This window comes from Stegostoma tigrinum, chromosome 5 (assembly GCF_030684315.1).
Source record: "Stegostoma tigrinum isolate sSteTig4 chromosome 5, sSteTig4.hap1, whole genome shotgun sequence".
Lineage (NCBI taxonomy): Eukaryota > Metazoa > Chordata > Chondrichthyes > Orectolobiformes > Stegostomatidae > Stegostoma > Stegostoma tigrinum.
The window spans coordinates 91,380,873-91,407,938 of record NC_081358.1 but is presented as its reverse complement, the minus strand read 5'-3'; the positions used below and the strand labels follow the sequence as shown (position 1 = coordinate 91,407,938).

At 37.7% G+C, this 27,066-nt stretch overlaps 1 protein-coding gene across 3 annotated transcripts in view; it reads left to right on the top strand.

Annotated features, from left to right (window-relative positions):
- The window catches only part of virma (vir like m6A methyltransferase associated), a 97,629-nt gene that overhangs the window by 30,479 nt on the left and 40,084 nt on the right, over window positions 1-27,066 (top strand). For all 3 annotated transcript variants that reach the window (XM_048529476.1, XM_048529477.1, XM_048529479.1), the window contains exons 9-15: window positions 2,270-2,761; window positions 5,458-5,612; window positions 9,814-9,896; window positions 20,654-20,756; window positions 22,400-22,944; window positions 26,206-26,441; window positions 26,702-26,954. In XM_048529476.1, coding sequence (XP_048385433.1) covers window positions 2,270-2,761; window positions 5,458-5,612; window positions 9,814-9,896; window positions 20,654-20,756; window positions 22,400-22,944; window positions 26,206-26,441; window positions 26,702-26,954 — 1,867 coding nt within the window. The remainder of the gene's footprint in view (window positions 1-2,269; window positions 2,762-5,457; window positions 5,613-9,813; window positions 9,897-20,653; window positions 20,757-22,399; window positions 22,945-26,205; window positions 26,442-26,701; window positions 26,955-27,066) is intronic.

Below are 27,066 nucleotides of genomic sequence, written 5' to 3'. Positions count from 1 at the left end.
TATATTTTAATAATTAAGATGAGGAGACTGAATTTGTGGTAGCTGAATTTGCTGACAGTTAGTGGAGAGTCTGCAAGGAATATAGACAAGTAAGTGGATGTAATTTGACAGATGGTGTATAGGTGTACAAATGTGAACTTGTTCATTCTGGCAGGAAGAATAAATAAAAGTGTACGATTCAGTGGAGAGATATAGCAGAACGCGGTGGTAGAGAGGGATCTGGGTGTCCTGGTACTTGAATCACAGAAAGTATAGCAAGTGATTTGGAACGCAAATGGAATTTTGTTATTTATTGCAAGGTAAAGTAGACTTGCGGGGCCATGTAGCCTACTTCTAGTGCTATGTAGCAGTGCAGAATTTTCTCTGTTCGTGTATAAAATCAACATTTCATATGGCTGTCATCGGCGCTACCTTTAGAATCCTGAGTATCCACAATTTTTAGCTTCATCCTGTATTACTTATAAATTGCTTCCTTTCCTTTCATATGTATACTTCACATGAAATTATTTTTCTTTGTCCTACGTTTCCATTTTGAGTCAGTTTGTTTATATATTTTGGTACCAATTTTTAATTGATACTTAGTTTTCTTGTCGATAGTATTTTTAGTGAAATTATCATTTAACTTTGATAGGTGATTCAACAATACTTTTCACTTAATCATCACTGAATGGAATACAGTTTCCATGTCATACTCCGGTCTGCATCCTCAATGTGTTGATAGTCTTAGATGGTCTTAGTTTTTACGACCTTGTTATCACTTGTTCCTATTGAATTCACTGCTATCTCATTATTGTTGACTTCTAACTGGTTTCGAGAATCTGTCCTGGTTGTATCATCACCTCAGTGGGATTTCTAATGTAGTGGGTTTAAAAGTAGTTTTTTGTCACATTTACTGTTTCTGACTTTATTGCCTAATGTGTACAAGAACATTCTTTGTTCATATCAAGTTAAATGACGTAACTCCACAGCTATGTTATTTCCGGTGTGCATGCTCTTCACTCCATGTATTAAATTCAATTCCTGTTCCCTTGTTCTGATGCTTTGTAGCCAACTTGTTTGAACTGCCCTCCAATTAATCATTTTATGCATCTTGACTGACTTGTACGTTTACTTTTCACCACGATAGCATTTGAATTTGCTTAATTTCCAAATTAATGCATTAGACAATCTTTGCTTGACTTTTATAACCTCTAGTTTTCATTAATAAGTATATAATAAATCCCGGACTGAGCCACAGTTTCACAGTAATCATGTCATAATTTTCTTCTGCTGCCGAAACTTTCTCATTCTAGTATGCATTCTGAATACTTGTGGTATTTCAGCTGAAGGATTTAATCATGTTTGTTCTTTTTCTCCTGCCTTTTTTGGTTTCCTCTTAGTTTACCATGCCTAAGATTATTATTTTTTAATCTTGTTATCCTTTTTGATCAACATCCACTTTTTGGTTCTAACAATAGTATATTTCCTTTCTCCTTTATTAGTGGTTTAAATAGTTTTAATTCCATCTTCTGTTGTGGCTACTCTATCTGTTCCTAAGTTAGTATTGTTTAACATGCCTTAAGCCAGCCATCAGTTTTATACGAGTGATTGTTGTGCTGTAACATCATGTCAAGTATTTGTCGTAATCTGGGAAAAATAACTTGATGTCCTTATTCTTCTATTTCCATATAATGCCTGAATTTAGTTTGGCATAATTCAGTTTCATTTTTAACTTTTTCTTTTGGTTTCTCAGCATGAACTCCTCTCTAAGTCCAGAACTAACTCATCCACTCTGTCCTGTGTAGTTGCAAGCTTTGCCACAGAAGATTGACTGTTGTCATGTAGCTTTATAATTAACATGAAGGCTGCGCTTGTTGACACCTAGTTTAGGGCTAGTTTGTTTATTATACAGCACAATGCACTATTGCATCACCTGGCAGAGTAAATACATTAAATAGCTAACAAGTTAAAATGCGTTTTGTGTGTGCGTAGTTTAGGTTGCCTGCGTATATTGAATGAAGATTTGATTAAAGAAAAGATTCAATTTCATTATTTGGATGCATGAAACGAAAGAATTTCTAACTCAATCCAGCCTAAATTTAAGACAATTTCCGAAAGTATTAAGCAAATATAAAAAAGGCCAATTGATGGAATAATTGTTTGGATCAATGTGCTTATCCACTATATAGTCAACTTCCTGTTAAGTATAGATAACTAGATGACATGATGAGTAACATTGATTGCAGTATTCATGAGATTGGAATAACATAGTTTGTTTTGTTTTTTGCAGGTATCTTAACAGCTGCCATTTTCTGGAATCACTCACTCTGCTCCTGTCTATTCCTGCAACCAATGGTCATCCGAGTGTGTTACAGTCTATTAAAGACCTGATTAAGTTCCTCATTCAGATACAAACTGGTCTTTTATTTCTCAGTACAGAGTATGAAGCAACGAATCTACTGATACGAGCCTTGTCTCAGACTTCAGATCAAGATCAGGACGAGGGTATCCAATCTGAGAATAGCAATGATGATGCATTGGCTATATGGCTTTTGTATTCATTACAGGCATTGCAGTATGTTTCTGAACTTTTTGACTACTTAAATCGAGGTTTAGCAGTTGAGGAAACAGATCGTGCTGATGTATTAGGAACTCTTCATAGCCTCTATCTGATTACATTCAATCCAATCGGGCGAAATGCTGTGTCCCATGTGCTCCAGCTGGATAAAAATCTTTCTAGTCTCATTACTCTTATGGAATACTATTCCAAAGAGCTCTTGGGGTAAGTTATTTTAATAGATAATTTATGCAAGTTAGTTTAGCACAAATAAGAGCAGTGATTCTTGCATGTTTTTGAAAGTGTTCTTTGTTAACCAAGTTCAAATATTCTTATTTGGTAAAAAAAACACATTATACAACTGTTTACCTTGTTGCTTCTTTTAGTCCAGAGAATTTGCCTAAACAGTTCCATTTGCACGTGAGCTCAAACATCATTATAATTTACAAATATGTTGGACTGGAATGCGGGAGAGGAGGATGTTTACTTAAAAAAAAACAAAAGAACTGCAAATGCTGTATATCAGAAACAAAAATAGAGATTCCCTGAAAAGCTCAGCAGGTCTGGCAGCATCTGTGAGGAGAATCAGTGTTAACATTCTGGGTCCGATGACCCTTCCTTAGAACTGACGGTAGGTAGGAAAACGTAGGGAGAGGGGTAAGGAGTAAATGCTAGGTGGGGATGAAGCCCAAAGAGAGAGAAGAACAGCTGGACAAAGGAGCAGATAATGATCCAGCTAGGAGGGTGAGTAGGTGTTAATGGGGACTGTTAGTGGCTAACAATAAGTAATGTGTAATGGCTAACTGTGTGATAACAAGACCTGATGTGTGGGGCTGGGATCTAGGACGTGGGAAAGTTCAGGCCCTAAGTTATTGAACTCGATTTTGAGTCCAGAGGGCTGCAGAGTCTCGAAGCGGAAAACGAAGTGTTGTTCTTCTAGCTTGCGTTGAGCCTTACTGCAGCAAACCTGAGACAGAGATTTTAGCCAGGGAACAGGTGGTGTATTAAGGTGGCAGGCAGCTGTCTCTTTTTTTGTGGACAGAATGTAAATGTTCAATGAAGTAGTCACCCATACTATGCTTTGTTCCTCCAATATAGAGCAGACCACATTGTGAGCAGCAAGTGCAAAGGGACTAGATTGTATGAAGTGCAGGTGAAGTGCTAGTTCACTTGGAAGGTATATTTGGCTCTTGGATACAGGGGATGTAGAAAATAAATGGGCAGGTTTTACACCTTTGTTGGTTTCTGGGAAAGGCGTCATAGGAGTTGTTGGGTGATGAAGGAAGAGTGGACCAAGGTGTCCTGGAGGGAACGGTCCTTGTGGAACGTGAACAAGGGAGAGGAGAGGAATATATGTCTGGTGTTGGCATCTCATTGGTGGTGGTGGAAATGGCGGCTGTTGACCTGGATGTGGATACTGGTGGGATGGTTGGTAAGGACAAGGGGATGTTTACTAAGTAGTTTTAAATATTTGAAGTTTGTGTAAAACATGTTAATTTTTAATAGAAATTATTAAATATGTTTGCATGATTTGCAGACAAAAATTTGTACTTTTAATAGAGTGTGAAATTGAAACCATTTTAAAACTATCTCTGGAAGTGTCATAATTTTTTTTAAAATCCTGTTTTAAGTCAGATATATCAATAAGAGCATATTGTTAAAATTTTAAAACTTGATCAAGTATCCTATACAAAAATAACGTGTATGTTACCTTACTCTGTCCTGCATGTGAAACAAATCGGAATTGGACCTGCATACTTTCACTCTACTCGACAGTTTAAACTTGAAAGTATTGTAGCAGAGAGTCCATTTGTTCTATTTTATACATGGCGTATTTGCTTTGCTTCATAACTTTGATTCTTTCCTAATGATATTTGCTATCTTTCTCATGATTGCTATTTCCTCACTCATCCAAGAAGCCCATGTTTATTCAAGTAATTCACTTTTATTGCTATCAGTTATTATCAGCACTTCCTTTCATTCTCTTCCTACAAAATATAACTCGTTCCAAGATGATTGCATATATCTTTAACATAGTCAGCATCAGAATTAATATCCATATGACTCTTGTAATGACTTTCTGCCTCTAGTTATCCTCTGTGGTCTCTTCGTGACCATTGACAAATAGTATCCTCATTCCATGCTCTTAACTCAAGTGCGCCTGCCTAGTAGTGATATATTCTGATTCCACTATCCATGAGGTGTCAATGCCTTGCTCCTTCTTCGGCCCACCAAGGTTCTAGTCCTCTCAGACTTGCAATTTGCCAACTCCCCCAGGTTTATCTTCTCTCCTGCTTTTTCCCTCCTGCTTGACAAACTTTTTGTTTTGCGTTCTTTAATGCAAAACTCTGATATATCTTCTCGCACACAAAGAGCATGACAGAAATGTTTGATGTAGAACTTACATGTACATTTCTAATGCAAGGCCTCCATCAGTGGTTGATGTCTAATGGTAAAACTGTTTGGTCTTTTGCATAGTCTTTGTATCCGTTTATTTCATGCAATATTTTGGGGATTAGTAGGACTTTACCAAAATTTATCCATGGTTTTAAATGCCACAACATTTTACTAATCACAAATCAGATGAGGAGTAGCAGTATAATATCAGCAACATAATTGTCTGTATGTTAAAATTAAAAGTCACATGTAAATATCATGACATGAACATGGATTTTGCAAATTTTTGAGGCAGTATTTTAGAAATTTTGAAAAATCCTGTATAGTTTTTACAGTGGTTTAGGATGCAGCTTGTTCTCTCTGCTACCAACCCCTGCTCCCATCAATCCCTTAGTTTGAATGGCAGATTGGAATAATCAAAAAGGGACCAAATGGAAATAGTCTGAAATGAAAATGTTTGCAAATTGTACATGATTTGTTTGCTATGGAGAGTGGTGCATCTTGATTTTTTTTTTAAATTTCAGGGACACAAAGTCCAGAAAATCTGTTGCATGCAATTATGCCTGCATGCTTATTTTGCTTACAGTGCAATCAACTCATGATGCACAAATGTTGGAACAGCATTCTGCTGGATTACTAAGACTCTGTAAGGCTGATGATACCAATCCCAAACTACAAGGTGAAGTGTTTTAATTATTTTTCTCTTAATGTGTCTGTATCGTGGAATCATACAGTGTAGAAAAGGCCCTTCAGCCCATCAAGTCTGTACAGTCAAAATACTCTGCTACCTATGCCAGTCCCACATTCCTGCACTGGGCCCATAGCCTTGAATGTTTGACACCTAAGTGTTCACCCAAGTATTTTTTAAAAATTATGAAGTTACCCACCTGAAGTATGCCACCAGAACATCATCACCCTGTGGTGAAAACACTTTTCTTGGAAACCCCTCTAAAATTGCCTTTCACTTTAAATGTGTGCCTCCTTATTCTTGATCCTTCAACTGAGATGTAGACTTGTATTTGGACTTAATATGTTATACACGCATTGTGAAGTCAAGACATACCCATCCGTAAGGTAACAAATGAATCTCATTAAATGGAATGAAATCTACTTGCTGTTCTGGTGGTTAACATTCAAAAGGGCCTTGGCGGAGGGTCTTTGACTTCTCTTGGTGAGGAAAAACAAACGATTCGGAAAATAAGCAAGGATTTTTGAGACGGCGTCCTTTAAATGAATAGATAAGACCATGAGAAATAGGAACAGGAGTAGCTATTTGACCCCTGAGCCTGCTCCGCCATTCAGTAGGATCTTGACTATTTCTCCACATCTCGGTCTTAAATTTGGTGCCCCATTGAACTGAGATTATATCCTCACATTGTAGATCCTGCCATGAGGGGACACATTCTCACAGCATTCACTCTGTCAAGCCTCTTAGAATCTTAACTGTTTCAATGAGATCACCTCTCATTCTTTTAAACTCTCATCTGTAGAATCCCAACCTGTTTAGCTTTTGCTAATAAGATAATCTCTTCACAATGGGCATCATCCTAGTGAATCTTCCCTGAATGATGTCTATCCTTAAATAATGGGACCAAAATTGCTCAGTGTACTCCAGGTGTCATCTCAACTTGTGCAGTTGCAGTAAGACCTCCTTACTCTTATAACCCCCTTGAAATAAGGGTCAATGTTCTATCAGCCTTCCTGATTAGCTGCTACACCTGTGTGCTAGTTTTCTTTGTTTCCTGCACAAGTACCCCCACCGCCCCAGGTCCCTTTGTGTTGCAGTTCCCTGAAATTTTCCTCCTGTTAAGTAGAACCCTGTCCTTTTGTTTTCCCTATCAAATGAGCAACTTCTCACTTTCCCACATTATACTCTATTTGTGAACTTCTTGTCAAGATTCTTAACCTATCATTATCTCTCTGCAACCTTTTTGAATCCCTCTCTCAACTTGCCTTTACACCTATTCTTGTATCAAATACAAATTTGGCTGCAGGAGACTCACTTCCTGTAAGTCGTTAATATACATCATAACAGTTGGAATCCCAGCACTGATCTCTGTTGAGCACCACTGGTTACAGTTTGCCAGCCTGAAAAAGAGCCTGTTATCCTACTCCCTGTTTCCTGCCTATTAGTTAGTTCTCTATCTGTTTTTCTGGTGATGATACTTAATTCCTCCCTGTTATCTTTAGTATGAATAGTATCTTTAAAGTATCTTCCAACATGAAGACTGATGCAAAATATCTGTTTAACCCCTCAGTGATTTCCTTATTCACCAGATGAAATACCTTCATAAATTATGCATGCTGTGTTTTGAAATATGTTTGTCAGTGTTGTACATTTAGGGGCAAAGGATATTGGTTATATTTTATGCAGGTATAACTTAAAAGCTGTTCCCTATTTTTCAATAAAATAAAAGATTTGGAAACACTGTATGCTTGTGAAGCCAATTGTTCATGCGTTGAAAGGATACAGTAAGCAAAGATATAAACGTTTTACCCAAATGTCTAAAGTCTTATCTAGAAAAATTGTGAATGGTTCCTCGGTTTAGCAATTATACCATCAAAATTTCAGTATCAGCATTGTTCCCCACTGCTATACTATCTGTCACATCATCCATTTGTATTACCCCTATATCTCTTGTACATTGCCATCAGTGTTTTTTGAATCCTTTCTCAGCCCTTCTAGACTTTAAAATGCCCTTTCTCAATGTTCACACATTTCACTACCTAATCAGTGTTTTCGTATTCTAACCACACCACTAGTACTGCCAAATACTTCTATAGCTCTTGTGTGTAATTCGTAGTAATCTTGGATTCTACAATCCCCTCCCACTGTGCTTCTAGATGCCAGAACCCCCACTTCGCTGACCACTTAGTGTTTCCCTCCGATGCATCTTGTTTTTAATAAACTTGTTGTATGACATTTTCTGAATAAAAAGGATGGAGCAGATACTGAAGTTTGTCTCCAACCTGTTATTGGGCTCTAGACCTCCAAAAAGAACAAAGCAGAACAAAAAGAAGGCAGTGGATCAATGAACAAGAAAAGCAGTAAACTAGTAATGTGGCTGGAGAAATGTTCAAAGGTCATTTCAAACAGGGTGAAAGAGATGCTCAAGACCATCTAACTAAATGAAATAAGATAATAAAATGTGAGGCTGGATGAACACAGCAGGCCAAGCAGCATCTCAGGAGCACAAAAGCTGACGTTTTGGGCCTGGACCCTTCATCAGAGAGATTATTAGTGACCCCTTGTCACGATGAATGATTTTAATTCCAAGCATGAGATGTGTGTCTAAACCAGCTACCCCTTGCAGTTAATTATCATTATCTAGGCTCTCTGTTACTTGTCAAAATATTAGTATCGTAAGAAAATTGTAACAAAATGACCATTTCTCCTCATAGCCCTTTTACTGTATCGCCTGATGTCAGACATGTGCAGCGTTAGGTGCAGTAGCAATGATAGAATAGCATTGATCTAGCAATCCTAAATTCAAGGAGTATGTTCTGAGGTTATGGATTTAAATCCCACTATGGCAGATGGTGAAATTTGAATTCAATAGAATTTTTAAAAAAATATAGCTTAATGGTGACCATGGAACCAATGGCTGTTTGTTGCGAAAACTCATCTGGCTCCCTAATATTCTTCAGGGAAGGAAATCTGCCATCCTTTCTTGGTCAGACTTGCATGTGACTCCAGACTGACTCATAACTGCCTTCTGGGCAATTAGGAATGGACATTAAATACTAGTCGAGCCAGTGAAGCCCATGTTCCATGAATGAACAAATGAAAACATGGAAATATGGAGAAATAAATACAACTGCCCCGTTTTTGAAATGTAGTCTTCTTTGATATGTTAATCCAAACTCTGTCTACAGTTAAAATATTTAACATTGATATTTTCAGTTTTAATGCACATGAATAGCTGATGAGTTATGACATGACGAAGTAATTCTGGACAACAGCCCAGAAATGAAACACTTCCAAAGAAAATTGTGGTGCCACCCTTTTTACCATCCTAGCCTATTATCCCATTTCTATCTTTTTTTGGCCATCCTGTTTCACAATGTAGTGATGTCAAGTAGATCACTGATGCAAAATCATTCATGCTGCATGTTTCACAAAAGCTAAACAGCATGTTCAGCTAAATTGTACCCTGACACATTAACCCTAAAATATTTTGGGATTGATCAGATTTAGTAGTTCATAATTTCTTGCTAATGTATAAATCCATAAGCCACAGGTAAAATAATTACAATAAATTTCTTAAGTCACTGGACTTATTTTCTTTAAAAACTGCAGTGAGAGCCCATTACCTGAACAGGAGCCCTGCACTTAACATAAAAGTTTCATTTTTAATGTTAGTCGTTCACATTGAACAATTGTTTTACATTTGTTAGTTTTAATTTTATTGGGAGTAAGTTTTTTTTTAAGCAAAATTTATTGAAGATTTAATCCAAACTTTTCTTTGCAATTTCCTGCCTCTTCAGTACTAAATTTGTCCTGCAAACTATATTTTTGTATGCCTCATCTTGTTTCACAGTTCAGTTAAAACTTCATTCTATTCCTGAAAGAAGTATAATTTTGTTTTCAACAATTTAATAACATACAGAAGTCTTTTAAGTAAAAAGCATGGTTATGAATTAAATCCTATTAGACTAGTTAATTAGATAATTATTGGTTTGCTTTTGTTTAGAACAGTTGTTTATCTTGCAACTGGGCATCAAAACTTGAAATATTTTAATATTTAGAGAAATATTATGACCAAATGATAGCTGTCAAAATTAACCTATTTTGCTGATATCCCCAGTTAGGTGCCTGTTCACTGAATATGTGTCATGAATTTTGGTGTTCATCCATTCTGTTTTATTGTTGATTTTAGAATTGGGTAAATGGTTGGAGCCACTAAAGAACCTCAAGTTTGAAATTAATTGTATTCCTAGTCTTCTTGAATATATCAAACAGGTGAGTAAATTATTAGGCATCTTGTTTTGTGTTCATCAAAGGTTGGGTGAAATAACATGTTAAGTTCTACTTTTGAGATTTGTGGCATTCTCATGATATTTCCATTTTGTTCTTGATGACTCATAAGTCAATTAATTTTCTTTAATTGAGTAAGAGCTAACGGACTATTTATGAGTTAAGACTCGACATTTGTGGGTTGTGGTCTGATGTTTCGTTTTTATTCCGGTTTATCGCTGAATTGCTGGCAGATTCAGAGAAATTTTGGGTGAACCAGTTTAGTTCAGAACTTACAAAATGAGAAAGTGCTAAAAATACTTGGCTGGCCTGGTAGCATCGGTGGATGGAGAACCAGAAATAATGTTTCGTATGAACAAGGAGCAGGAGTAGTTTATTCAGCCCCTCAAGCCTTTTGCGACTTGTGCTATGACGACCAGATTTCTCTGCATCCTGGAGCTCTGTTTGAATTTAGATAATTTGGTTCTTTTTCAGTTTTCGTGCTAAAATCGATAATTTAGTATTTTCCCCCATTATACTTCATTTATTAGATCTTTGCACACTTCCATGACCTATGTGTAACTATTTCTAGCTTCCATAAATTATCTTCACAGCTTATCTTCCAACCTAATTTTATATCATCAGCAGATTTGGCAATCATACCTTCTATCTCTTCATCCAGGGGTGTATATAAATTGCAAACAGTTGAGGTCCTTCGGCACACCACTTATTATATCTTGCCAACCTGAAAAAGATGCATTTATGTCTACATTTCTGTTAGCCAGTCAATCTTGTATTCATGTTAATATGTCACCATGACCTGTTATTCTGCCAACTCCTTTGTGACCCAATTATTGAATGACTTCTGAAACTCTTAAGTACGGTGCATCCACCTTTTCTCCTTTATCCACAGCCCATTACCTACTTAAAAATCTCCAGTAGATTGGTTAAACGTGAATTCTCTTTCAAAAAGAACATGTTGACTCTGCCTGATTGACATGAGCTTATCTAAATATCCCTGAATAACTTTCTTCATGATAGCTTCTAATACTTAAACCCTTTGTCTGATGTTAAGCAAATTAGTTAGTAGTTACCAACTTTCTGCCTCCCTCCCTTTGTGAATAACAGAGTTATGTTTGCTATCTTCCAATCTTACGGGACTTTACCTAAACTGAAGAAGTTTTGGAAAATTAAAACCAATGCAATAACTATCTCGCTAGCCACTTTTAAGACCTTGGGGTGAAGTCCCATCAGGATGCAGACACTTAAATAAACAAAGAAGGATGGGTTACATCTCATACAATTACATGAGAAGGGGATGAGCTATTGGGGGCGATTGAGAGGTGAGCTAGGATGTCACAGATGGATGCCTGTGTGGAAGAAGGTGGGATGAATGTGTTTGGTGATGGCATCATGCTGAAAGTGGCGGGCAGTGAAGTCAATAGAAACCCTAGGAGCTCTCAAGGGAGAGGAACAATTAAAAGTAGTAGTTTTGGAAATGGTTTGCAAATAGTTGAGAACTCCACCATAATGTGGTTTACATAGTCCTTAGTTGTGAAAAGGAGAGCATATCAGAAGTGCTCCTCTTTTTACTTCTTCACCTTGTTCACAGTTCTGCCCTCTGTCTTGATGTGTCGAGCATGCGGTAAAGTGGAGTTGAGTCAGAAGATTAGCCATGATCATATTGAGTAGTTTAGTAATCTTGAAGGTTGTACTGTCTCCTCAAGCTTCTATGACTTATGTTCATTTCCCCAGGACGTAACTCTGCTGAAGCTGTTCCCAAGCCTGGTTGGTAAAAGAGGAAGGTTAAGTCTTGAGGCGAACACCCTTATACTGTAAAAAGACATTACTACTTCAGAACCAGCAAGAAATAGTCATACCAGTAAACCCTAGCGAAGAAAGGATGAAGCATCTAAAGATGTACCTTTGATAGGATTGGCTGAACTAAAATCCACTTCTTTACAAGCCCAATTCTCAGTACCAAAATCATCACCACAATTGGCACTTTGGAACATCTTGGGCGATTTCCTCAGTAGATTGAAAATAGAAATCAGTGGTACCCTTGATGAAGAACAGACAGCTTCCGGGATAGTGCGAGCAGATCTTTCATATTCTGGGACATCATAACCCAGCAGACCCCAGAATATCAGAAGTTGCTTTTATTAACTTCATTGATTTCAAGAAAGTTTTTACTTATGTCTGATGGCAGTCATTCTGTTACATCACAAATCGTGTGATGTGCTGGAGCAATATCTTAACAATCTCAAAGACTTCAACTGTGACTCCAATTACTTTTTCATGAACAGAGAACCCATAAGCATTTGTTTGATATCATCACAAGCGTATGGCCAGCTGGATTCTCGACTTATTCCTTTTCCTCTTATTGATCCCTTCATGAGGAAAGACATGATGGGTGCAAACTTTGGCATCCTCATTGGTTGATCAATCTGAATTTTTTAAATACCATTGCACCAAGGCGTGACCACCAGTATTGTGAATAGAAGCATCAAGTTTGGCTTATGCATCAGCTCTAGGAAAATCAATACAATGATGATCAGTTGGCATCTAAGCTGTGCCCTGATGTCAGAATTGGGCAACAAAACATCTAGGAAATTGATCACTTCCCCTACCTCAGAAGCAATGTATCCAGGAGGGCAATGTAGAGATTGCTGCTTTGCCAATTCTTGTAAGGAGATCAATGATCTTGCAGCAGCACTATATGATGTGAACATCTACTATAATCAGTACTGACATAAAGCTCTGATTCCACATGTCCACTGTTGTACCAATTGCAGTTTACACCTGCAAGAATGGCAGAGAGCCGCAAGGTTCTACCTAAGTTGGACTTCTTTGACCAGCATTGCTTACACAATATCCTGGCCATCATTTGGAGAGACAACTTCACCAGTGAAAAAATGCCACACATGACAGTGTAGAGAAGCCTCCAAGACATTGTGACAGAGGAGGTGATTGATGTGAGCAGGAAAGTTTTTGTTTTGCTTTCTGGGTATGTACACCTTGCCAGAGTGGCAGTAGAATGGACACCCAACAGATGAAATAGTAAACAGGGTCAGCCAAAGTAGAAGTATATTTAAGAAGGATGTTCAAGAGTGAGACATCACCCGGGATAAAGCGAAAAAGGTCACTCTGTACCAGGGCTGGTGAAAGGGTCTTGTTATGTCTTGTCCCACATGGGACCAGAGGAACCAATCCTAAATAAAAAGATTGATTCTGAAGATTGGCTTAGTTACATCATAGATATGAACAGGTCATTCATGGATATGTGAAAACATGTTCAAATGTGATTTAAAGCATAAGGCATTTTACCTAAATGCCCATAACATTTGAAACAAGTTGATGAGTTAATGGCACAAACTACTGCAAATGCATATGATTTAATAGCAATTACTGAGACATGGTTTTTGGATGGTCACGATTGGGAATTAAATATCCAGGGGTATGAGACTATTCAGAAGGAAAGACAGGAAGGTCAGGGTGGTAAGCGACAGATGTTTTAGGTTTCGGTGGAAATTAGAAATTCTGTGAAGAAAATGCCACTGTTAGGTGTAGTCTATAGGCCACCAAATAATAACATCACATTGGGGCAGGCAATAAACAAAGAAATAACTAATGTCTGTAAAGATGGTGCGGCAATTATCTAGGTAATTTTAATCTACATGTTGATTGGTCGAACCAGGACAGACAAGGCAGCATTGTGGAGGAGTTCATCGAATGTATCCGCAAAAGCTTTCTTGACCAGTATGTAATGGAACCGATGAGGGAGGAAGCTATCCTAGATCTGGTCCTGTGCACTGAGACAGGGACAATCAATGATCTCATAGTTAGGGATCCTCTTGGAAGGATCAATCACAGTATGGTTGAATTTAGAATGCAGATGGAAAGTAAGAAGATAAAATCCAATACAAGGGTCCTGTGCTACAATAAAGGAGATTACAATAGGATGAGGGAGCAGTGGGCTAAAATAGACTGGAAGCAAAGACTGTGCGGTGGAACAGTTGAGGAACAGTGGATGACTTTCAAAGTGATTTTTCAAAGTGCTCAGCAAACATGCATACCAGTGAAAAGGAAGGACTATAAGAAAAGGGGTAATCAGCCATTGATATCTAAGGAAATAAAAGGTGACTATCAAATTGCAAGGTCAGGCATACAAAGTGGCAAAGACCAGTGGGAAACTAGAAGATCAGGAAGAATTTAAAGGTCAGCAGAAAGCTGCAAAAATGGCTACGAAGAAACATAAGATACTTTAGGCTCATAATTTAGCTCAGAATATAACGACAGATAGCAAAAGTTTCTACAAATATGTGCAATGAAAGAGTGGCTAAGGTCCTTTAGAGGATGAGATTGGGGATTTAATAATGGGAAATGAGGAAATAGCTGAAGCATTGCTGAAGTATTTTGTGTCAGTTTTCATTGTGGAGGACACAAATAACTTACCAGTAATTGATGACAAAGAGACTGATGTAGGTGAGGGTCTAGACATGATCATTATCACAAAAGTAGTAGTATTGGGCAAGCTAGTGGAATCAGACAAGCCTCCTGGTTCTGGTGGAACGCATCCCAGGGTACTGAAAGAGATGGTGGGAGTATTGGTAAGTGCACTTTTGGTAATTTTATAAAATTCGCGAGACTCTGGGGTAGTTCCAGCAGATTGGTTGTTTTCCAATGTGACACCACTGTTCAAAAATGGAGGTAGACAAAGGAATTATAGGCCGGTTAGCTTAACTTCAGCAGTGAGGAAATGCCTGACTCTATCATTAAGGAAGAAATAGTAAGACATCTAGATAGAAATTGCCCCATTGGCTGGATGCAGTAGGGGTTCATGAAAGGCAGGCCATGCTTGATGAATTTGTGGGAATTATATGAGCGCAGTGGACAACGGGGACCCAGTTGATATGTATCTGGATTTCCAAATGAATGGCTGCTGCACACAAGGCTGCTGCTAAAGATAAAGGTGCATGGCGTTTCAGGCAATATATTAGCATTGATTGAGAATTGGTTAACTAACAGGAACCAAAGAGTGGGATAAACGAGTGCTTTTCTGTTTGGTAAACAGTGACTAATGGTGTGCCTCAGGGATCAGTGCTGGACCGCAATTGTTTACAATTACATAGATGATTTAGAGTTGGGGATCACATGTAGTGTGTCAAAGTTTGCGGATGAAACTAAGAGGAGTGGTGGAGCAAAGTGTGCAGAGGACACTGAAAGTTTGCAGAGGGACATAGATAGTTTGAGTGAGCAAGGGTCTGGCAGATAGAATTCGATGTTGATAAATGTGAAGTCATCCATTTTGATAGGAATAACAATAAAAGGGACTATTATTTGAACAATTAAAAACAATTGCAGCAATCTGCTGTGCAGAGGGACCCGAGTGCCCTTGTGCATGAATTGCAGAAAGTTGTTTTGCAGGTGCAACAGGTAATTAAGAAGGCAAATGGAATTTTGTCCTTCATTGCTAGTGGAATTGAGTTTAAAAGCAGGGAAGTTATGTTGTAGCTGTATAGGGTGCTGGTGAGGCCATACCTGGAGTACTGTGTGTAGTTTTGGCCTCCTTACTTGAGAAAGGATGTACTGGTAATGGAGGGGGTTCAGAGGAGATTCATTAGGTTGATTCCAGAGTTAACGAGTGTTGATTTATGAGGATTGGTTGAATAGACTGGGATTATATTCATTGGAATTGAGAAGAATGAGGGGGGAGTCTTATAGAAAGATATAAAATTATAGGGGAATAGATAAGATAGCAGCAGGGAGGTTGTTTCCACTGGTGGGTGAAACTAGAACAAGAGGGCATAGTCTCAAAATTAAGGGGACCAGATTTAGGACTGAATTGAGGAGCATCTTCTTTACCCAAAGGATTGTAATCTGTGGAATTCCTTGTCCAGTGAAGTAGTTGAGGCTTCCTCATTGAATATTTTTAAAGCTAAGACAGATAATTTTTTGGATTGTGAAGGAGTTAGGGGTTTGGAGAGAAGGTGGGTAAGTGAAACTGAGGTCATGATCTTATTGAATGCTGGAGTAGGCTCAAAGGGCCAGATGGCCTACTCCTGCTCCTGGTTCTTATGTTCTTATGTTTAACAGTGCATGGATAAGTAAATACCTCTGTCAACCCAAGAGGTTAATTCTGCTTAAAGCGATCAACATTTCTTCAGAACATTGAACAAAAAAAAGGAATTACGACTTGACATACTGATTTCACTACCGTAAATTTATTTTGTCAGCAAAATGAATGTGACAAAAGTGGCCAGCAAAAACAACTCTATGCTACATAAATATATGTGTGTATTATTTGGACAGACACCAAAATTGGTGGCATAGTAGACTGTGAAGAAGATTTTCTAAAATTACAAAGAAATCTTGATCAATTTGGTCAATAGGCTGAAAAATGGCAGATGAAGTTTAATCTGCATAAATGCGAGGTATTGCATTTTGGTGCAATAAACAGGGGTAGAACTTGTACAATTAATGATTGGGCCTTGGGTCGTGTTGTAGAGCAGAGGGACCTAGAGGGCTCAGGTATGTTATTCTTCGAAGTTTGCGTCACGTATAAACAGGTCGGTTAAAAATGCGTTTAGCGTGCTTGCCTTCATTGCTCAGTCCTTTTGAGTATAGGAGTTCAGAACTCATTTTGAGGTTGTACAGGACAGTGGTGAGGCCTCTTTCGGATTACTGTGTTCAGTTCTGGTCGCCAAGTAATAGAATGGATATCATTATGCTGGAGAGGGTTCAGAAGAGATTTACCAGGATGTTGTCTGGTAGGGAAAGTTTGAGTTATAAAGAAAGGAAAGGCTGAGACTTTTTTCACAGGAGCGTAGCAGGTTGAGAGGTGACCTTTGAAGTCAATAAAATCATGAGGAGTGTAGTTCGGGTTAATGGTATTTGTCTTTTCCCTAGCATGGGGTATTTAAAGACATAGAGTCGCATTTTTAAGATAAGAAGAGAAAGATTTTGAAAAAGACATGAGGGGCAACTTTTTTTACACAGGGCGGTTCACATTTAGAATAAACTTCCAGAGGAAATGGTGGATGTGGGCACATTACAACATTTAAAAGACATTTGGTAAAGTACATGAATGGAAAGGTTTGGAGGGATCTGGGACTAGTTTATTTTGGGATTATATTTGGCATGGACAGGTTGCACTGAAGGGGCTGTTTCCATCCTTAATTACTCTGACTGTGTGAAGAATGATACTAATGAATGTCAGTGCATATTTGTATATTACAAGCATGGTCTAGTTGTCATGCTTTGCAGTAATGCAGCAACTTTTTTCTTTGTGTATGTGTCATAAGATAACAAATTAAATTCATAAAATTATATTCTGTTGGTCCTGTTGCTAGCATTATGGTCCTGTTATGGACCAGGGAGGCAGTGGCCTTATGGTATTGTTACCAGGCTAGTATCCAGAGCCCAGGGGTAATGTTCTGGTGATGTAGGTTTGAATACCATCATAGCAACAGGAAAACTTTAATTTCTAAAAATATTTGGAATTGAAAGCTAACCTGCTGGCAATCATGTTACCAGTGACGATTGTCATCAAAACCCGTCTGATTCACTAATGTCCTCCAGGGATTGAAGTCTGCCATCCTCACCTACACTGGTGCAGATGTGACTCCAATGCCATTAGCAATATGGTTAATTGCCCTGCAATGCCAACAGTCCATGCTAATTAAATGACAAGATCGCGTTACAAGATTTCATGCCATTAAATAAAAAGCAAACTTTGTATGGGTGAAGAGAAATTAAACAAAACAAACATCATCAACTTAACAATATAACTTAAAATGACTTAAACATTTAGCTCTACTCGTTATCCCTCCACCTGTCCCGGAGAGAATCTGACTGAAGGGTATTTGTCAGGAGTTTGGGTTTTGAAGGGAAGTGTAGTTATAGCATGGGTGGAGAGTGTAATGTTCACTGGTAAGTCAGGAGCCAGTTTAATAGTTACACTGAATTAGAGTAGGTTTTTGATCTTCTAACTTTTCTTGGACAACTATTAAACATGTGAGGTGAATGTCTCTGAATTCTTTGACTTTATTAGACTTTCATAGAGTTTCAGTCAGTGAGGAATGCCCCATTAGAAAATTTAATTTTAAAAATTCATGGAGTAAGCTGCATTGGGAATTCCATATGGTTCCTATATACAACTGCAGTCTGTGCTGCTCAAGTGACACTGTGGCCATTGATGTATCTTGGTTATTAAAAGCTAGCTCTAAAATGTAAGAAAATTTAGTTTTTTTAAAAAAATTAGACACTTGGATCTAGTTAGAAAATAAATCTCATGTCTTCTGCACTTTCTTTCCCTCCATTAATTTCTCAAATACCCCTGAAGGCTGTATTTACTATGTGCTCCAGTTTTTCTCTGCAACATATGCATCAGATGCTGAATTTACCTGTTGGTTAACCTTAGCAGATTTATGCCTGATGTTTCCTTTAAATTATTGATGTGTGTGGCCATTTTTTTTGAGTGAAACGAATTTGTACAGGCATTATTTACCGGGGATCAAACTTGTGTGGTACCTCCTACGCATTTGCAAGTTCAGAAGTCTAGCAGGGATCTTTCATGTCCCACTGACATGTCCATATTCCTTCCTTTCTTCCAAGGTCAATTGGTTTATATTCAGGACTGTTGTCAGCTGAAATTTTTCTTGAGTGTCTGCCTGCTCTTGGTCGAAGGGACAATTTTCAAGAATAATACATGATCAGGTTGAAGTAACGTTATGAATAATTGGTCTGATAGAAGGAGAATTCACTAAGTGCTTGCACTTTTGCACTGGTTATAATTTTCTTATTAATAGATTGTGGATTTTGTAGTGGTTGAAAATAAAGCCAGCCTTCAGCCAGTTAAAGTTCTTAAAGGACAATTACACTTGTATAATAGGTGTATGAGCAAGAAGGCAGAAAACTAAAGGTAAGTAAAAGCTTGTTATACTTTCTTTTAGACCAAAAGCGAGTTCAAGTAAAAATATGGAATAACGTGGAGGAAATGATGAGCTGAAGGTAGTGTTTCAATTTTTATTCCTATATTAAAAAATTATTTTGTGTGTGTTATGTTTAGTTTAACATTACAGCAGTGACTTCTTTAGTTCAAACAGCTTTAATGCTCCAATATCACTTTTCCTCAATATGATGACAAATGAACAAAGAGCAACCAAAATGAATAGGTCCAAGGAGATAAGATAGTAAGAAACTGCTGATACTGGCATCAGGGATAATACAGTGAAGAGCTAGAGGAGCACAGCAGACCAAACAGCATCAGAGGAGCAGGAAAGTTGATGTTTCGGGTTAGGACCCTTCTATAAGAGTCCCAACCCGAAAGGTCAACTTTCCTGTTCCTCTGATGCTGCCTGGCCTGCTATGCTCCTCCAGCTCCACATTGTGTTATTCCAGGGAAATAGATCCTGTCTTGAAATACTGCCACCTGATGTCTGAAAAGAGTATTTAAATTTATTTTTTATGAATTATAAAAAGCTTGTGTGCAAGTTCAAGGCATGGTGATAACCTAGTGATATAATTGCCGGACTATTAATCCAGTAGCCCAAGTAGTGGTTTTGGGAACCTGGGTTTGAATCCCGCCATGGCTGATGGTAGAGTTTAAATTCAATAAAAGTCTGAAATTAAGAGTCTAATGATGACCGTGAAACTGTTGCTGATTGTCAGAAAAACCCTTCATGAAAATACTTTTTAGGGAAATTTTAGGGAAGGAAATCTGCTATTCATACTAGACTGTGGCAACGAGATTCACTCAGTTTCAACTGCTCTGAGGGTGACAAGTGTTGGCCCAGCTAGCAATGGTTCTTTGGATGAAAGAGAAGTGAATTTCAAAGGGAATGCAGTATAAAAATAGGGAGATTTTGCTAAAATTGTACAAAGGCACAAGTTAGACCACACCTGGAATATTCTGAACTTTGGGCCATTTTTCTAAGGAAAGATATACTGGCATTGGAGACAGTCCGGAAAAAGTGTACTAGGCTGATACCAGGCGTGGAGAGACTATCTTATGAGAAGAGTTTGAATGGGTTAAACCTGTACTCAGTGGATTATAGATGAATGAGAGAAGAACTTATGGAAACGTACAAGATTCTTAGAAAACTTAACAGGGTAAATTTAGAAAGGTTGTTTTCCCTTGTTTGAGAGTCTAGGACCAGAGGACGTAACCTAACAATAAGAGGTTGCACATTTAAGACAGAGATGATGTTGAATTTCTTCAGAGGGTGGTGAATCTGGTATTCTTGACAGTGAACTACTGTGGAAGCTGGATAGTTTCATTTGAGACCTCAATAGACAGCTTTTTAAAAGCATCGAGAGTTATTGGAAATGGGCTGGAAAGTGGCAGTGAAGATTATCAGGTGGGCCATGATCTCACTGAATGGCGGAGTAGACTCGACGGGCTTAACGGCCCACTGGCCCTACATCTTTTGGTTTAACTATTTCCTTGGTTAAAGAAAGTAAATATTGACCTTTTTGCTTGGCCTAAGTTCAATACTATTTGTAAATGTAGTAGTGGTCTTGATTTGATAACTTTTTGAATTCCAGATTTTCTTTAAAAAGTGTTTCACTAAAGATTCACTAGTTCACAGATATGCACAATGATTAATTTTGACAATATGGATACATTTTATGTAACAGTAATTTTAGAAATTTTTTACCTTCAAATAAAATTTGCAATTGATTATTTTCGTAACTTGCCAGTGTAGACTATGAATATTTAGCATTGATCTTTTCAAGGAGAATGTGGTGTTTTTTTTTAGAATCTGGATAATTTGACCATTCAAATGACTCAGGAAGGTGCCGGACTAACCACTGCACTGCGTGTCCTTTGCCATATTGCATGCCCACCTCACCCCCTTGAAGGTATGACCGATAAATAGGATTACATTAATAGAATAGTACTGCCATTTTAGTAATTTTGCTGCTTTATTTATTTCAGTACCCAATGTTAGAGGTTAATGGGTGATGACTTTTTGATTGAGGTCCTCTTTAAAAGTGTTGAATTGAACGAATTTGATAATTAAAATCAAAATGAACATAGGCATTTATTGTTAAGTCTTAGAGGTGGTGGCCTTATCTTTAGAACCAAGAAGTTGCATCATAATTTGCTGTCACAGGGCATCTAGTGGCATCTGCTGTTAGTAAAACTTGCCCAGTTAAGTTTTTACACATTTTTGAAAGAAATGTTGCTCAGAGAAAGAGCTGATAAAGTTGAGGTGAGGGAAGTGATATGAAGAGGATGTGCAACTATGCATTTTCTTTACCAGTCAGATTGAAGAATTGTAAAGATTGCAGCACAAGAACTCAGAAGGGAGCAAAAATTCATTGACTGAATTCAATGTCAAATCAGGTACCGAAAGAGGGAGAAGAATCGAATTTAGAGGAAGAAATAGAGGCCACCAAGAAAAATGTTTTAAAAAATGAGTATTTTACTTTTTAAAAGTCTTCAACAATAATTAAAGCCCAGTGTGTGACTCTACCGATTTTATAGTTAATGCTGGTGTTTTGTTTACCAATGATCAATTTGTTAAAAGCGAACTTAACTGGAGTAGATGAGACTTTCCGTGTAGAGGTGAAATGGTATCTACATTTTAAATAGAGAACCTTAATGTTGTTCAATAGATTTCAATGGTGATGCAGATAGATGTTATTTCTAGTGCAGTGACTGCGATGCAGTGTATCTCTGACATAAATGTATAGATTTTTGCATCTAATTGTGCATCTGCCCCTTGCCAGAAGTTGCTGCAACATTCACATATAAAAAGCAGTTGTCACTATCAACCTCACTGTTGGTTTGACAGTAAATTCAAGCCTTTAGTTTCCTAACTGGAGACAAGTTCCTCTGTTTTGTCCCTGGCAATAAAATATCAATTTTACAGTTATTGTTTTTGATTATCGGTATGAATGCAAGTATGAAGAACTGATTTCACCATTTATCAAACTTCACCACTGATTTCAAAGAAACATGATTTTCAAAGCTTTCTGATCTGGAGCTGGTAAACTACAAAATTTTTTTGAGGGATTGTGTCTACATCAGCAACTGTGTGTGTGTGTGTGTGTGTGTGTGTGTGTGTTTGTGTGGTTTTGCTGTAATTCACTTTGTAAACTGTCTGTTTTCAAAAAAATTGGCGTTTAACTTGTAATTCCTAAAAATAGATTTTAATTAAGCTGTTTAGAGGTTACAGACTGGCAGCATGTATTTTATTTTAAAAATGGTGTTCGTTTTATTTTTGATAATGGGAACTGCAGATGCTGGAGAATCCAAGATAATAAAATGTGAGGCTGGATGAACACAGCAGGCCCAGCAGCATCTCAGGAGCACAAACGCTGACGTTTCGGGCCTAGACTCTTCATCAGAGAGCTTTGATGAAGGGTCTAGGCCCGAAATGTCAGCTTTTGTGCTCCTGAGATGCTGCTGGGCCTGCTGTGTTCATCCAGCCTCACATTTTATTATCTTGTTTTTTTTATTAATTTTTTTGCAAATATTCTTTTATTTCCTTTACTAGGTCAACAGAAAGATCTTAAGTGGAATCTTGCAATTATTCAGTTGTTTTCTGCAGAAGGCATGGACATACTTATTCGAATTCTCCAAAAACTAAACAGTGTCTTAATACTTCCCTGGAGACTGCATGCAAATATGGGAACTACATTGCAGAGGATTATAATCCTTTCCATTACGAGATGCACTCTTTCCCTTTTGAAGGCTATGTTGACAGAACTTCTGAGAGGAGGGTCTTTTGAATTTAAGGATGTACGAGTTCCCACAGTACTGGTTACACTCCACATGGTCCTTTGCTCTATACCTTTGTCTGGGCGACTAGACGATGAAGAGCAAAAGATTCAGAATGACATTGTTGATATTCTACTTACTTTTACTCAAGGAGTAAATGAGCAGGTTGCTTATTCTGAGGAATCTTTGGCAAACAACACGTGGTCATTAATGTTAAAGGAAGTCCTTTCCTTTGTCTTGAAAACACCAGAAGGATTTTTCTCTGGAATGTTGCTGCTTTCAGAACTCTTGCCTTTTCCACTACCCATGCAAACCACACAGGTGAGATTCATTTCTCTAATTTGCTTTCAAATAAATAGTGAACGTTGAATGTCTGTCAGTAATACACAGATCATTATATCTGTGTGCAGTGATTTTACATGAGAAGTGATCTATCTGTATGGAAAATATTGTTTCACTCAAAAATCTGGTTCACTTAAATATCATGTAGCCTCATCTCAAGTGGAATCAACATCTGAATGAAATGTTGATCAGTAAAGTCTTAAAGCTAATAACTAAAGTATTCCATTTTCAAATAAGATGAGACATTCCATTGTTGGCTCTGTCACCAATCAATCTTTGTGGCCCTCGTTGGGTGAATTCATATGCAATTGACCCAAATATATTACATCCCCTGGTTCCCCATTATTTATCCTGCTTGTTACCTCCTTGAAGAATTCTAGTAAATTTGTTAGGCATGAATTCCCCTCCATGAAGCTATGCTTTTTCTATGTGATCATATTGTGTATTTTTAAATGCAATATTGTATGTAATATTGTATTATTTATAAAAGAGTCTAACATTTTCCCAATGACAGCTGTTAAGCTAACTGTCTGATAGTTACCTGTTAGTTGTCTTCTTTCTTTTTAATAAAGTATTGCATTGGCAATTTTCCAGGTCTTTGGGACTTCTCAGAATCTGAGGATTCCTGGAAGATTACTACTAGTGCTTCCACTATCTCTTTAACATCCCAGGGTATCTCCATCTGGTCCAAGAACACAATTGGTTTTTCGTCATCTTAGTTTCCTGAGCAGTAGTTATTGGATTTATTTACTGTCCTTTCTCCACTTGAATATGTAGTAATTTCGGGATGCTATTAGTATCTTCTACTGTGACACCTGATGCAAAGTATTTATTCAACTCCTCTGCCATTTCCTGGTTCTCCATTTTTATTTCCTTGGCCTCATTCTGTAAGGACCCGATGTTCACTTCAGCTTCTCTCTTCATATTTATATATTCAAAGAAGGTCTTGCTGTCTATCTTGATATTATTTGCAAGTTTATCAACAAAGTATATTAGCTCCTGTTTTTTGGTCATCTTTTGTTGGTTTTGAAAACTTTCGTGATCCTCTGGCTTACCCCTAATCTTTGCCACACTGTTTTTCTTTCAGCCTGATGCTTCCATTGATTTCCCTGGTTAACCATGGTTTGCTTAGCTGTTAACCATGGTTCACTTACCCACTTCCTAGAATCTTTCTTCCCCATTGGAATATGTCCTTGCTGTGTACAGTGAACCTTTAGCCACTGATACTCAAAACACTTTTGCTGCTAAACTCCTTTCCCAGTCTGCTCCAATGACCTTAGCCCTCATTCATTTGTAATCACCTTATTTAAGTTTATTACAATTGTTTCTGACCCAAGTACCACCCTGTCACAGTAAATGTTAAATTCTACCTCGTTATGGTCTCTGTTTTCGAGAGGATTGTTTACTTTGACATCACCTATTAAACATGTCTCAAGACACATCACATGATCCAAAGTAGCGATATTGTTGCTTGGATTCACAATGTATTGTTCTAGGAAACAATTCAGAATAGCCTTTATAAATTGTTCCTTGAAGATTAAAGTCACCCATGAGTAATATACAGATGTTATACAGTCTACAGCATGATGGTTCAGTGGTTAGCATTGTTGCCTCACAGTACCAAGGACCCAGGTTCAATCCCACCTACAGGCAATTATCTGTGTGGAATTTGCACATTGTCTTGAGTCTCCGTGGATTCCTCTGGGTGCTTCGGTTTCTGCCCATAGTCCAGGGTTGTGTAGGTTAGGTGCATTAGCCATTGGAAATGCAGGGTTAGAAGGATAAGGTAGGTCTGGATGATGAGCCAGAATGACTTGCTTCCACACTAGAGAGTCAATGATTCTTATTACCTCATGATTTATTCTCTGTCCCACTGTAGGAAAATGAGACTTATAATTAGATTTGTAGCCAGCAAATTAATATTTGGCTTTAAATATTAATTTATGGACCAGATAGTGGACTGATACTTTCGTTCCTACCACAGTCTATTGTGTTAATATCAAGTAATGAAATCACTCAGAGTGGAAACGATAAGGCATTTTTACATGTTCAGTATGGATAAAAAATGCAAAGATCAGCAAAATGTTTTAGGCAGTAAATTTATTTGGTGATACTTACCCCAGATAGACTGGGCAAGTCCCTGATTCGATGTTTAGAGTTGGTTTGCAGTTCTCAGATGGGCTGCTAGTAGGCTTAATTCAGTTGACGTGTACACTTCTGTGGAGGAGAATTGCATTCATAGTTAACAAGCAGTAGAGCCAAAAGGTGTTTTCTAAAAGTTAATGCTTGTTGCAGCTAACTGCAGACAGGATCATGTCTGTATGTGAATTCCCTAAAGTTGTGTCACACAGAATGCTTCAGATTGAGGCTTGTGTGATAAAATTACTATTTTAGACACTGCATTGGAGTGTCACCTGCAATTGTGTCTGACAAGGTCTCAATTCCTTTGATATGGTGGGTGTGGAGGGACGAGATTTTGAAATGACCAAGGAAGATAGTTTTTAAAAAGAAGTCTTTGATTCTCGCTGCTCTGCAAGTACAGGAGAAAGAATATAATTTGCATTTTTTATTCTTCAGAGTCCTTAGATTTATTTGTGATTTAAATCAAAGGGCAATTTCAGATTGAGTCCATGTATGATAAAAGCCTTTTGTTGAATACACATTATCTCTAAATTACATTTTTAAAGATGACCTTAATGGCTGGCTTTCATATTAGATGCTGATTTTACTGATGCTCCTTGGTATAGAACCCTATTTTTCAATTTTGGGTTCACAGTATGTTTGATTACTGCTAGTGAACAACAGGACCCGCTGAGAACTGAGGTTCAGAAACGTAGCTGTGCCCGAGCCTTAATGTTGAATCATTGCAGTCCCAATTGAAGGACGAGCCAAACATCAATCTCATGAAGTTCAATATTTCAAAAATAATTGCAGGTGGTGTTTTCAGTATATAGAAGCATACAAATATGTATCATAAGGCTTTACCTTGAGTGTTTAAATAGTTTTCCAGTTTCCTTCTCTGCTTTTCCTAAAGTTGCATATAATTCAGTGCTTTCCTGCAGATCTCTAATTCAGCCAGCTGGCCTTGTGTATCCATAAGTCTACATTAAATGTTCATAGCTACTAAATAAAAGCAAGTTGATTCTCCCAGAAAATCTTTACAATTTAGAATGGCAGTTAATTGGCTCATTGACCAATATTTTTATATATGTGTAACCACAAACATATCTTGTTTGTTAGCCAATTTCATCAGAAGGTATAGCTATTGCACTGAATACCCGAAAACTGTGGAGCATTCACCTTCAAATACAAGCAAAGTTTCTGCAAGAAATAGTACGTTCCAGCTTTGGATCCACCTGTCAAACTCTGCAGCAGATACTTAGGCGTGTGTGCATACAGCTATGCGATCTAGCTTCTCCCACAGCTCTCCTTATCTTGAGGACTGTATTGGACCTGATTGTAGAAGACTTGAGCAGGTAATCCGTTTTTATGCTCTAGTCTGCTTTACTTGATTGTGATATCAGCACTACTTTTGTTTTCTGTGAGTAGCTCAGGATTTATTTTTTAAAGTGTATTTTAGAACTCTTATTTATATTAGGCAAGTTTAAGTTGAAAAAATAGAACATGTAAAACACTTTTTGTTTTTAGTAGTTTCATTTGTTTGAGCAGGAAGCCTTTTTTTTCATTCGAGTAGGAGATTCTTAGTTGCTTCAATCAAATAATCTCTCTTTCATAGTCCTTTGGAAGGGAAAGAGAGGGTCTCCACTGCCCAGACTGCACGCCTGCTTGCTCTCCTGGACTCTTTGGCTTCACATGGAGCTTGCAAGGCTGCCCTTTTACATCTTTTAAGTGGAACCAGCAAAGGTGATGAGAGATTTGTGGAGGTCTTCCAAGTGATGTTGGAATTGCTGCAGACAGCGGTCGACAATGTACATCACCAGCATTGTGCTGAATATGTTGCTTCTTTTGTGCAGTCCCTCTGTGACCAGGTAATTTTTATTCATTTAAACACTAGCCTTTGTCTCATCTTGTTCTTTAATCTGAGGCATTTACAGACACAAATTCTTTTCACGATCTTAGCAAAATAATTGCGTTTCCTGG